The sequence below is a fragment of the Capra hircus genome, chromosome 2 (assembly GCF_001704415.2).
Source record: "Capra hircus breed San Clemente chromosome 2, ASM170441v1, whole genome shotgun sequence".
NCBI lineage: Eukaryota > Metazoa > Chordata > Mammalia > Artiodactyla > Bovidae > Capra > Capra hircus.
Window position 1 is genome coordinate 126,804,835 of NC_030809.1, and position 13,160 is coordinate 126,817,994.

At 36.5% G+C, this 13,160-nt stretch overlaps 1 protein-coding gene across 2 annotated transcripts in view; it reads left to right on the top strand.

Annotated features, from left to right (window-relative positions):
• ITGAV (integrin subunit alpha V) overlaps positions 1-12,560 on the top strand; it is a 105,715-nt gene extending 93,155 nt beyond the window's left edge. The window contains exons 26-30 of one of the 2 annotated variants that reach the window (XM_018054400.1): positions 543-656; positions 7,234-7,347; positions 7,449-7,556; positions 8,152-8,274; positions 8,534-12,560. In XM_018054400.1, coding sequence (XP_017909889.1) covers positions 543-656; positions 7,234-7,347; positions 7,449-7,556; positions 8,152-8,274; positions 8,534-8,629 — 555 coding nt within the window. In that variant the 3' untranslated portion in view covers positions 8,630-12,560. 2 annotated transcript variants of the gene reach the window in all.

Sequence of the window (13,160 nt, forward strand, 5' to 3'; positions counted from 1 at the left end):
TCGCATAGTGGTTTTATCCACGTGTGATATTATATCAAGAGTGTTTGGATGTCCAAATTTTTGTCTTTGGGGTAAGATGTAACATTTTACTCTTGACTTTTTTGACTTGACCTAGAAAATATCACTTTATGGAATTCTATTTACTTTTAGATATAGTCCTCTCCATCCTAGCCTGTATCTGTGGATAAGAAGCTGTTGCAGTTTAGAAAAAAGGACGGTTAAGAAAACAAAAAATGTATACTCATGACACACATCACAAATGTACACTATGAAATTTCAGACTGTTTTGTATATTTTATCAATTTCTCCTCTCACTATGCAAGGGGAGAAAATGATGGCTAGGCAGAGGTAATTTTTTCCCATATATCAAGGACTCATCTTTATTTTCTGTGCTTAGTTTTAGCCATAGAGTAAGTGGTGAATTTTCTATCATACCACATTTTTAGTGGCTGTATTTTAATTACGTATAACAGATTATGCCAAAATGTTTATGCAAAATGTTTTCCATTGTTATTTACCATCAGTTATTAATGTAATCCTAGATCTCAAATTCACAAACAAGTGAAAAGAATGATACAATTGGTGGTCAAGGTGACCGGAACCATCTCATCACGAAGCGGGATCTCACCCTCAGTGAAGGAGATGTTCACACTTTGGTAAGTGCCATTCCAACAACAAGCACTTTAAATGTTTTAAAATATGTGATTATAGAACTGATGCCAAAGAACATTTCAAAAATAACAACAGCTGTGCTGGAAAGAGCTATATATTTTAATATCATTCACTCCTCTTACTTTCCTCTTCCTAACTGGATTAATACCACGTTTTATTCAAAGGATCTATCTTTATAGATTGCTAATAAAAATGTTTTATATTCTAACTTGTTTTTCTGACTGTGCTTATTTAACTGACCTCTTTCTTGGTCTCACTCTAATCTTTGCAACTTATGTGCAGTACTATAGAAAAAACCCGGAAGGCCTCAACAAAAAATGTGAGAATAATTAACATTATGATCATCTTTTGTTGAGTCAGCCTGTCTAATGACTATAATATTATTAGAGAGGTTTGTCACTCCAGTTCTTAAAATTTAACATGTTAAAAGATGTTAAAATGTAACATCTGCAAACCACAGCTAGCAGAGTACCTGGTGTAGTGTTTCTGTTCACTAGCAGTCACCAGTTCCCTTCATATCTCCTTCCGTGGTTCTTCTTAGCTCTCTTTCAGTTTAAGTGCTCAGTGACTTTGGGCACATTAAGCACTTCTCCGTAATGAAACATTCCCGTCTTACTTCTAGAACACTGCTCACTTGGTTGTCCTCGTACCACAACTCTCGACTGCTTACTCTCCATTTCTAGGCTTTTAAGCTCCAGAGAGGATTTTCAGGGCTCAGATTTCTTGCTGCTCCACTTCCAGTCATTCATTAGATCTGTGTGGTCCAGTTTTGTAAATAGCAGCCGCATTTCAGGTATTCATTAGCCACGTGTGGCTCGTGGCTACCACTTAGAGAGTGCAGGTATATCCACACTGATGATTTCTGTCACTGTAGAGGTTATATCCCACAGTTCCGTGTGAGATGACCTTAATCATTATCAGGGCTGGTAAGTACTGTTTCTGTGTAGATGACTTTGATTTATATTTCTAACCCAATCCTCTGCATTGAACTCCAGACTCTTATTATCCAGCTATCTACTGGAACTCCTCTTAAATAGGAATCTTACACTTAATGCTAAGAACATACCCTTGAGTTTTCCTGATGCTAATCTTTCTGTGGTGTCCCATATTGTAGTAAATACCAACCCGTTTTTCTGTCCAAAACATGGGTGTTGTGCTTGACTCTTCTCAAACTTCATATCCAACATATCAGCAGATTCTGTCATTATCTACTTTCACAACACACAGAAAGTGACCCCTTGTTGCCATCTGTATCACTGCCACAATCTAACCCGGGCCACCTTCCTCTTGCACTTGAACTATTGCCAAACCTCCAGTTAGACTCCATGGTTCTGCCCTTGTCCCCATGACAGTGTATTTCCCACATAGAAGCCATAGTGACTCTTTTTAAAAAGCGGTCAAGTCATATCACTCCTATAGCTCAAGACAGTAAAAAAATCTCCCTGCAGTGCAGGAGACCCAGGTTTGATCCCTGGGAATCCACTCCAGTGTCCTTGCCTGGAGAATGCCATGGACAGAGGAGCCTGGTGGGCTACAGGCTGTGGGATCGCAAAGAGACACGACTGAGCAATGAACACTGCTACTGTGTCACTCCCGTGTCTTCCCATCTAACTCAGGAGAAAACCAGAGCCTAAAAAGCCTTCGAGGCAAACAGGATCTGGGCCCTTCTGCCTTGCTGTCTGCGTTTCCTCTCCTTACTCTGCTCGTCCCATTTTGGTCACCTTGCTTTTCATTGAACAGACAGCCCTAAGCCTGTTTCTATCTCCTAATTTTGAAAATTGCTCTCCCCCTAAAATGCTCTTTGCCCAACTATCCCTGTGGCTTACCCCCCCATCTCCTTCTGCTGTTCTTAAGTGGCAGATTGGACTTCCCTGACCAACCCATGTGAATACGAAGTTACTGTCTACCTTCATCCCGGTTTTGATCCTGTTCTTTCTGGCCTCATACAGAATCACATTTTTAAAATATTTGAGATAAAAGTTACATAAAATTTGCCATTTTACCCATTTTAAAATACACGATTTAGTAATCTCTAGTATATTCACAACATTGTACATTATCTAACTCCGAAACGTTTTCATCACTTCAAAAAGCAGCACTGCATTAAGCAGCCACTGCCTTCTGCCTACCACCTGTCTCTGGAGACCACTAATCTGCTTTCTGGCTCTAAGGATTCATCTGTTTTGAACATTTCCTATCAACGAAATCATATAAAATGTGGCCTTTTGTGTTTGGCTTCTTTGACTCAGCATAGTGTTTTTGAGGTTCATCATGAAGCATGCATTAGTACCTCATTTTGTGGCTGGATAATATTCCATTCTGTGGATAATACCACATTTTGTTTATGCATTCATCAGTTAGTGAGTGTTTGTGTTGTTTCTGCTTTTTGCCTATTTTGAATAGTGCCACTGTAAACGTGTGTGGGAACATATATTTTAATTTTTTTGAGAATAAATCTAGGGGTCCAATTGCTGTGTCATATGGTCATACGGCCAAACTTGATTTAACTTTTGAAGAACTGCAAAATTGTTTTCCAAAGTGATTGTACCATTTTACATTCCCAACCAGCAGTATAAGAGGGTCCCAATTTTTCCGCAGTCTTGCTTTCACTTGCTATTTGCCATCAAAGAAATTTTTTTTTGTAGTCATCCTTATTGGAGTGAAGTAGTACCTCATTGTGGTTTTATTTGGATTTCCCTAATGCCTAATGGTCTGGTGGTTTTCTCTACTTTTTTCAATTTAAGTCTGAATTTGGCAATAAGGAGTTCATGATCTGAGCCACAGTCAGCTCCTGGTCTTGTTTTTGCTGACTGTATAGAGCTTTTCCATCTTTGGCTGCAAAGAATATAATCAGTCTGATTTCAGTATTGACCATCTGGTGATATCCATGTGTAGAGTCTTCTCTTGTGTTATTGGAGAAGGGTGTTTGCTATGACCAGTGCATTTTCTTGGCAAAACTCTATTAGTCTTTGCCCTGCTTTATTCCATATTCCAAGGCCAAATTTGCCTGTTACTCCAGGTGTTTCTTGACTTCCTACTTTTGCATTCCAGTCCCCTATAATGAAAAGGACATCTTTTGTGGATATTAGTTCTAAAAGGTCTTGTAGGTCTTCATAGAACCATTCAACTTCAGCTTCTTCAGTGTTACTGGTTGGGGCATAGACTTGGATTACCGTGATATTGAATGGTTTGCCTTCAGTTGAATCAGATGTTCAAGCTGATTTTAGAAAAGGCAGAGGAACCAGAGATCAAATTGCCAACATCTGCTGGATCATGGAAAAAGCAAGAGAGTTCCAGAAAAACATCTATTTCTGCTTTATTGATTATGCCAAAGCCTTTGACGGTGTGGATCACAATAAACTGTGGAAAATTCTGAAAGAGATGGGAATACCAGACCACCTGACCTACCTCTTGAGAAACCTATATGCAGGTCAGGAAGCAACAGTTAGAACTGGACATGGAACAACAGACTGGTTCCAAATAGGAAAAGGAGTACGTCAAGGCTGTATATTGTCACCCTGTTTATTTAACTTATATGCAGAGTACATCATGAGAAACGCTGGGCTGGAAGAAGCACAAGCTGGAATCAAGATAGCTGGGAAAAATATCAATAACCTCAGATATGCAGATGACACCACCCTTATGGCAGAAAGTGAAGAGGAGAGTGAAAAAGTTGGCTTAAAGCTCAACATTCAGAAAACGAAGATCATGGCATCTGGTCCCATCACTTCATGGGAAATAGATGGGGAAACAGTGGAAGCAGTGTCAGACTTTATTTTGGGGGGCTCCAAAATCACTGTAGATGGTGCCTGCAGCCATGAAATTAAAAGATGCTTTCTCCTTGGAAGAAAAGTTGTGACCAACCTAGATAGCATATTGAAAAGCAGAGACATTACTTTGCCAACAAAGGCCTGTCTAGTCAAGGCTATGGTTTTCCTAGTGGTCATGTATGGATGTGAGAGTTGGACTGTGAAGAAGGCTGAGCACCGAAGAATTGATGCTTTAAAACTGTGGTTTGGAGAAGACTCTTGAGAGTCCCTTGGACTGCAAGGAGATCCAACCAGTCCATTCTGAAGGAGATCAGCCCTGGGATTTCTTTGGAGGGAATGATCCTAAAGCTGAAGCTCCAGTACTTTGGTCACCTCATGCGAAGAGTTGACTCATTGGAAAAGACTCTGATACTGGGAGGGATTAGGGACAGGAGGAGAAGGGGACGACAGAGGATGAGATGGCTGGATGGCATCACTGACTCGATAGACGTGAATTAGAGTGAACTCCGGGAGTTGGTGATGGACAGGGAGGCCTGGCGTGCTGTGATTCATGGGGTCGCAAAGAGTCAGACACGACTGAGCGACTGAACTGAATGCCTAATGGTGCTGAGCATTTTTTCATTTCTGTATCTTCTTTCAAGGAATCTCTATTCAAACCGCTTGCCCATATTTAAATTGGTTTGTTTGCTTTTTGTTGTTGAGTCGTGAAGTGTTCTAGATGCTACCCTGCACATGTTTTCTCTCATTCTGTAAGTTGTCTTTTTACTTTCTTGATAGTATCCTTTAATGCAAAAAAGCTTTTAAATTTGAAGAAGTCCAAATTTCTCAAGTATATATTTTTTTGTGTTGCTTATATTTTTACTGTCATATTTTAAAAACCATTGTCTACCCCAGAGTCCTGGAGATTTACACCTAATTTTTCTGAGTTTTATAATCTTAGCTCTTACTTTCATATCTCTGATCCATACAGAGTTAATTTTTGTATATGGTGTGAAATAGAAGCCCAGGTTCATTCTTTTGCATGTGGTTTTCCGGTTCTTGCAACATCATTTGTTGGAAAGACCTAGCTCTTCCCTTTAAATGGGCCTGACTCCCTTGTTGAAAATGAATTGACTGTGAATATATGGGTTTACTTCTTGACTCTTAATTTTGTCCCATTGATCTATGCATGTATCCTAATTCCAGTATCAAAATTTATTGATTATTGTTTTTCTGCAGTAAGTTTTGAAGTTGAGGGGTGTGAGCACCCCCTGCCCAGTGTTTCTTCTTTTTCAAGAGTGTTGTGGCTGGTTGTTGGTGGTTGGTGGTGGTGGTGTAGTCGCTAAATCATGTCCGACTCTTGCGACCCCATGGACTATAGCCTGCCAGGCTTCTCTGTCCATGGGATTCTCCAGGCAAGAATACTAGAGTGGGTTGCCATTTCTTCCTCCAGGGATTCTTCTCAACCCAGGAATTGAGCTCAGGTCTCCTGCATTGCAGGCAGATTCTTTACTGACTGAGCTACAAGGAAAGCCCTGGCTAGCTGAGGTTCCTGGCAATTCCATGTGAATTCTAGGACCAGCTTGTCCATTTCTACAAAAATTCTTGTTGATATTTTGATAGCAGTTTTATTAGCTCTATCACTTTGAGAGCATTGCTATTTTGATGTTAAGTCTTTCAGTTCTTGAATATGAGCTGTTTTCTTTATTTAAGTCTTCTTTATTCCAAAAATATTTTGTAGTTTTCAGTGTACAAGTCTTACACTTCCTTGGCTAAGTAACTTCTATATATTTTATTCTTTTTGAATTCTGTTTAAAATAGAATTAAAAAAAATTTTCATTTTCTTGTTTTTCATTTACAGTTTATATAAAAATAATTCACATTTGTATACTGATCTGTGTGTATACTGTACCTTTTCTATACTTGTTTATTAGCTTTAGTAGTTTTATTTTGGATTCTTTAAAGTTTTCTGTAAGTATTCTATCCTCTGAATAGAGATAGTTTTACTTTTTTCTTTCTGATCTGGATACCTTTTATTTCCTTTTTTTTTTCTTGCTTAATTGCACTGGCGAGAACCTTCTGAACAGTGTAGAGTAGAAGTATCATGAATGGACATTGTCATACAGTTCCTAGTCTTATGGGAAAAGCATCCATTGTTTCACCAGTAAGTATGGTATTGGCTGTGCGCTCTCCATAGATGCCTTTTGTCAGGTCAGAGGGGTTTGCTTCTATTTCTAGTCATCAACTGGAGGTGTCAGTTACTGGGTAGCCCTGTTGTGAGGGTTATGCATATGACGTTGCAGTTTATGTCTAATGCAGGTTGACCAGCATATAAAAGGTGGTGGATGTTTGTTACTTCTGTCTGCCTTCAAGTTACCATTAAAAACACTGAATGTGGCAAAGACCTTCAGCATGCCACTTGATTCCGACAGGTCTGACATGGAATAACTATTAAAGACTCACTTCGTTTCTCTTTCTTTTCCACAGGCATATTGTGATCTGATTTTCATGTCTTACTAAAATCACCATGCTCTGGGTTTGCCTCAAGAATGTTAAATTCTAGCTATAAAAGTAAATGTTTTAATATTATAAAGTTTATCCTTCTGTAACAAATCACAGTAAAACCAATCCCTTCATAACAAGAAACATTCATAGGTTCAGCTGTTAGCCTACTCATTTTAAATGTTATTGCTGTAAGGCAAAAAATATAGAGCTCTTTAGCTTTCATATAAAACAAGTCAAATGTCTCACTTTCATATGTTGAAGAGATGATAGAGTGATCTTTTCTTTTAAGTAAGTAATTTTTTGGCAGGGTTGTGGAATTGCTGAATGCTTGAAGATTGTCTGCCAGGTGGGGCGACTAGACAGAGGAAAGAGTGCAATCCTGTATGTAAGGTCTCTCCTATGGACCGAGACCTTTATGAATGTAAGTGGGGAGAGGCGGCATTCAGCAAATTTATCCGCTTTTTCAAAGAAATAACAAAGGCCTGACATCTGGAAAATCATCTTCTTGTTATTCCCATATAGAAGGAAAACCAGAATCATTCATATTCTTTGAAGTCGTCTGCTTCATTTAATGTCATAGAGTTTCCTTATAAAAACCTTCCAATTGAGGACATCTTCAACTCCACATTGGTAAGTCACTGACTTTGGGAAATGAAATAAGTGCATTCAGTTAAATACTGTAGTTGTTCTTATTTTAAATATTAGCAGTTAACTATTTTCATAATTTAAAGTAATTTAGTTACTTGAATGGATTATAACCTAGTTTAATACTATTTTACTCCCCCATCTCAGAATTATTAAAGGTAGACCTTTTACTTTAGCATCTTATTTGTGGGTAATATACTTAGCATATACTGAATTTCATGTGGGAAAATTTGGGGAATCTCTCCCCACAAAGTTAGAAAGTTGGAAATTAACTGCAGTAAGTGAGGGCATTTTATAAACCTTTAATTTGAGGATTAAAATGAAACCAATGAAACCTGAAACCAATAAAGTGGGTGGTCAGATTATTTAAAAAATCATTTCAGAGACCGTCAGAAGTTAACCTGAAGTTGAGAGTTTCGTGTGTGTATATGCTATTGATGCCAGGTGTGTAATGATAACTTGTCATATACTAGAAAATAATGTCAGTAACATTAACTTGAAATACAGTATATATTCAGATATTTGTTGAATAACTCAGTGAACTATTTTTAAGACTCAAGAACTTTTTTCTCCCCAACAGGTTACCACAAATGTCACCTGGGGCATTCAGCCAGCACCCATGCCTGTCCCTGTGTGGGTGATCATTTTAGCAGTTCTAGCAGGATTGTTGTTACTGGCTGTTTTAGTTTTCGTAATGTACAGGGTAAGTGATGGACTTAGGAAGAGAGGGAGGAAGGGGAAGCAGAAGAAAAGAAGAGGGAGAGAAGAAAAAAGGGAGGGACAGAGGAGTTGGACCTTTAATGATGATATATGATGAGCACTGCTTATCATTCGAAGGAAGAAAAGTTGAACTTGGTACCATTTTGAATTTTCTTGGCCTTATTATGGTCACTCAGAATACTTTCTGTATTCTTCATTGATGTAGCAGTGATGTTAGTTTTATTTTTTTTTTCAACTGACAGATGGGCTTTTTTAAGCGTGTACGGCCACCTCAAGAAGAACAAGAAAGGGAACAGCTTCAGCCTCATGAAAATGGTGAAGGAAACTCAGAAACTTAACTGTAATTTTTAGGTTACGCTACATCCTGATCCATTAGAAGTTCCAACTTTAGTTGAGATTTTAATTTCCTTCCTGAGGAATAAAATTCCAAGACTGTACTGCTGATGGTGCCCATTGGTGTTAACCACAAAGTGAGAGCAATATTTGTCATCCTTTTCATCCTGATTAAGTTCAGACATACATTTAATACACCTACTGACTTGTGTTTTTAGGTATTTAAATAATAACATTTCAAGTGATAGGTCTTCTTCAGTGTACATAAGATAGTGCCTGAGTTACCACTTTATCTAAAATAGTACCTCCTACAATTACTGTTTCTGATTTTGTATGTTGGATTTTGTTTGTCGTTGTTTTTGTTGTCTTAAAGCAATCCAAATTTGGACCTTAGGATCCACATCTTTTGTGCAGATACATAATGTTAATACACGTTACACTACACTTGAGTTTTCAAGCTTACTTCATAGCTGTATAAACTTGGATTTTAATATTACCTATGTGGTAGGACTTTAAAAAAAGAAAGAAAGCATGATCCCATCAAAACTCTTTCTTGTAACTGCAAAGGTACAGATTTTTGTTTTAATGTGAAAATTGAGTACATGCTATTAAACTTCTATTTATATTTTTATCCACAGTCCTTTTGATTACATTTTATTTTGTGTAAGTTTAAATTCTATTTCAAATCCTTTAAGTCAACTTATACTAAAAAATTAGTTTTTCCTGGTAGCTCAGCAGTAAAGAATCTACCTGCAATGCAGGAGATGTGGGTTCCAACCCTGGGTCAAGATTCCCTGGAGAAGGGCATGGCAACCCACTCCAGTATTGGAGTTCTCTTGCCTGAAAAATTCCATGGATAGAGGAGTCTGGCAGGCTACAGTCCATGGCGTCACATAGAGTTGGACTTAACTGAGCGACTAATAAACACACAAGTTATATTTCAAATCCTTTAAGTCAACTTATACTAAAAATTAGTTTTATAATAAAAATTGCCTCTTTTGTGTGATTGTTTAATTTCTGCTAAACATCATGATGCTTGAAGCTATATGGAATTGGAAATTGTTTCCAAAGTATATTCTATTGCATTAGTCTGGCTGTAGACAATACCAGAAAAAAAAAGCATTTAAATTAAAAAACTATGTAGTTCTTTGACAGAGTTGCTTATTGAATAGTTTGTTCTTAGATTAGGGCAAGAGTTTTTAGTTGGGATTAATTTATTTTCCTCCTATATATGTATTTTTCCTTATATTTTCAAAACTGTTATTGAGAATGTGTCAAGATCAATGAGAAAACTTTACAATTTATAAGAATGTGCGCTCAACCTCCGAATCCCCTGAGAGATGCATGGAATTGAAATTCTTAAGGTAGCTCACTGGTTTACTTCTAGCAATAGCATGATGCTACTCACATGGATATTACCTCAGTTGAAACCAGGTATAACATGTAAAACCAGTCTCAGCTATCATAATAACTTCTTAGAGGTTATTTTATAGGCAATTCAAGTTATTGGAAACCTTTTAAAATTTTTTTAGTTTTATTAATATAAACTACTTTTCTAGGATTTTTAAATAAAAGCTGTACAGGTGGCAAGTTGTAGTTTTTTAAGTCTGTAGGGTGATGAATCTTCTATAAGATTATGTGAATTATTCACAGTTCCTCTAGGCCTGGGGATAACTGTTAATTATACCTATTTTTGTGTAATTACATCATGTTGTGCATTAGAAATTGAGAGTTCAATAGCTTTTTAACTACTGCCTTCATTAGGCGATGATAAATATTTCCCTTAGATAATTGAATATTTTTCCATGTTTTAAAAATAATTGAAATTTTCTTACCATGGCTTGTGTTATAACTCCCTACACAAGTGGCTAAACTAGAATACATTCATAAAATAGAGGCATATGTAGGTGAGTTGTACAAGTTAGAACATTGACAAGACCCTATATTTAGCTTTAGTGATTTTGAAAATTAATCGGTGTTGTAATATAGATTTTACTAGTAGCTTAAAACATCGTAGGTAGTCATACACAATAAGTATTTTTGTTACCAATAAATTTGAAGTTTTTTAAGTAAAACATTTTTTATCCTAGTACCTGCCCCAAGACAGTTGCTAAGTTGGTCTAGAACAGCATTTCCCTCCCCTTTTTCCCATCTAATAGCGGTGATTCCTGAAAATACCTGTTGGATAGAAAGTCAGTCTTGCGAAAAGTTAAATGTTCCTGTTTGCTTTTGCACAATCTGTTCCTTTTATGGCCTCTTCTCTCAAGATAGAATCTTTTATGAGATTGAAGGAGGAGCCAAGAGAGCTCAGTTGGGAGAGCATTAGACTGGAGGAGACTGAAGGGTCTTGTCATGAAAATTAACATGTTGTTTTAAATTGTTCTTGTGAACTGTAGTTTAAAGCAATAGTGTTTTCTTTTAAAAAAATTATCTCTACAAAAATATGGTAGTCTAGTCTTTGAAGACTAAAAACCTAGCCTTTGAAGAAAATATTTGGCAAAATGTTGGGATTAAAGTAACGTAAATGTTTTGGTTAAAATGTCAAGAAATAATCACTGCTGTATTTGTGATTTATTGAGAACTGAAAGCTACTTTGACTGTAAAATTCTTATAATCTGATTCAGTTTAAGAAATCACATATCGTTGGAGTTGGGAATATCATAAAACATTTGATATTGGTAAGAAATTGATTATGTTGTTGATTTCTTATGTAGGCATTTATTTCAGACTTAATATTTTGAGAAACATTTGTGTGAGGGGTGCTCTTCCCTTTTCTTCCCTTTACCCTTCTGTTGTAATTAGTGATTATTGTAATTCTGATTAAGTTCTTAATACTGAGTTGTAAAACAGTTAATCAAAATATTACTGCCACAATTCTACCTGTTTTGAAACTAATTATTCATAGTAAATTTTCATTAATACTTTATATAAAGAGAAAATTCAAGTGTTAGAGGCTATACTGACTTCTTTAAGAGGATGTGAAAGATTTCTGATAGTAAATCATAACCCTAAGAGAGATTTATGTGGCAAAAGTATAGCGTATAATAAGATCAGCAGGTTTTTTATAAAGGATACAGTCTGTAAATTGATAGATGTTCCTGTGTTACAGAATGTAGTGTTGAGCTTGCAAAGAATAAGCCATTCTTGGAATATTTGTGTACAACTGTTGCTTATCTCAGTATCACTGTGTTACTGCTCTTGGATAGCTTATATATGTGATAGTTGGATTAATAAGAAAAATGCAAAATTTGAAAATTGAATATAAGATCAAAAATAGAGAATGAAATGATGTATTGCTTAGTGTTGTAGAGAATATTTCTTTTAACTTGTTGGTAGGCTAGTTTGGACAGTGAACGTATCATGTAGCATGCATGTATGCTTGTATTTCATTGTAATTTCTCATACATAATGAACTTCTTGGCAGAGGTACTGAATCTTTGATTTTTTTGCTGTCGTTCTTCTCAAGTGCAATATAACAATGTAACCAAACCTAGATATTTCAAAGTCTAATTTAGTAAACCTAATCTAAAAGAATTTATTAGTATTTTTGTTAGCAGGAAGGAGGGATTCTGAGATGGATATATGAATGAAGTTATTTGCCCCTAAAAGGTCCTTCTACCCTTTATTCATTTTACAATTTATTTCAGGCTGGACATGAACTGTTCCCTGGTAGTTTTGAAACACTTTGCAGTATCTTAAAGTTACTTGGAAGTTGTGTATATCAATTAATTTCCTACCTAGGTAACATAGAAAGTCATTTTCTTTCTTTAGCTCTCTTGTGATCACCCACATTGGGTGAGGCATAAAATGAGTGTGTTCTAAAATTTGTGATTTGCTAACTTGATTTGAGTTAGTGAAAACTGGTACAGTGTTCTTCTTATTAGTTTCCAAGTGTGTAACTTGTGTCTGTTCAATAAACTTGAGCATGTGGTGCCACTTTTGTGCGTGGATGTTATATTTTCCTTCTGTGATGTTGTTTTTTTAATCACGGGAGCCAGCAACAATGCACTAAACGGATGACCTCAAAGAGGTGGCGCATCCTTTAAAAGTCCCAGTTCTTAGGAGTGTTAGTTGGGAGGTGGAGGTTGACATATACACACTATTGACACTATGTATAAAATAGATCACTAATGAGAACCTACTGTATAGCTTAGAGAACTCTAACTCAGTGCCCTGTGGTGACGTAAATGGGAAGGAAATCCAAAAAAAGAGGGGTATATGTAACAGGTTTCTGTACCATAGAAACTAACACAACATTGTAAAGTAACTATATTCCAATAAAAATTCATAAAAAATTGAAATCTATCTATGTGCCTATCAACTTTCTGTAATAAACATAGATGCTCAAGTAAGAAAAATTTTGATTTATTGATTTAATCAACCAAGTTATCAAACAATCGGTGTTGGGCCTTGTGGCAGGAGCTGGAGATAAAGCTGTAAACATGATGGCCCTGGTCTTTGTGGAACCTACACTAGTGAGGATACAGGCAAGAAAATATCCATTTTATGTAATAAGAGTCCTAAGGGGAAAGAAGA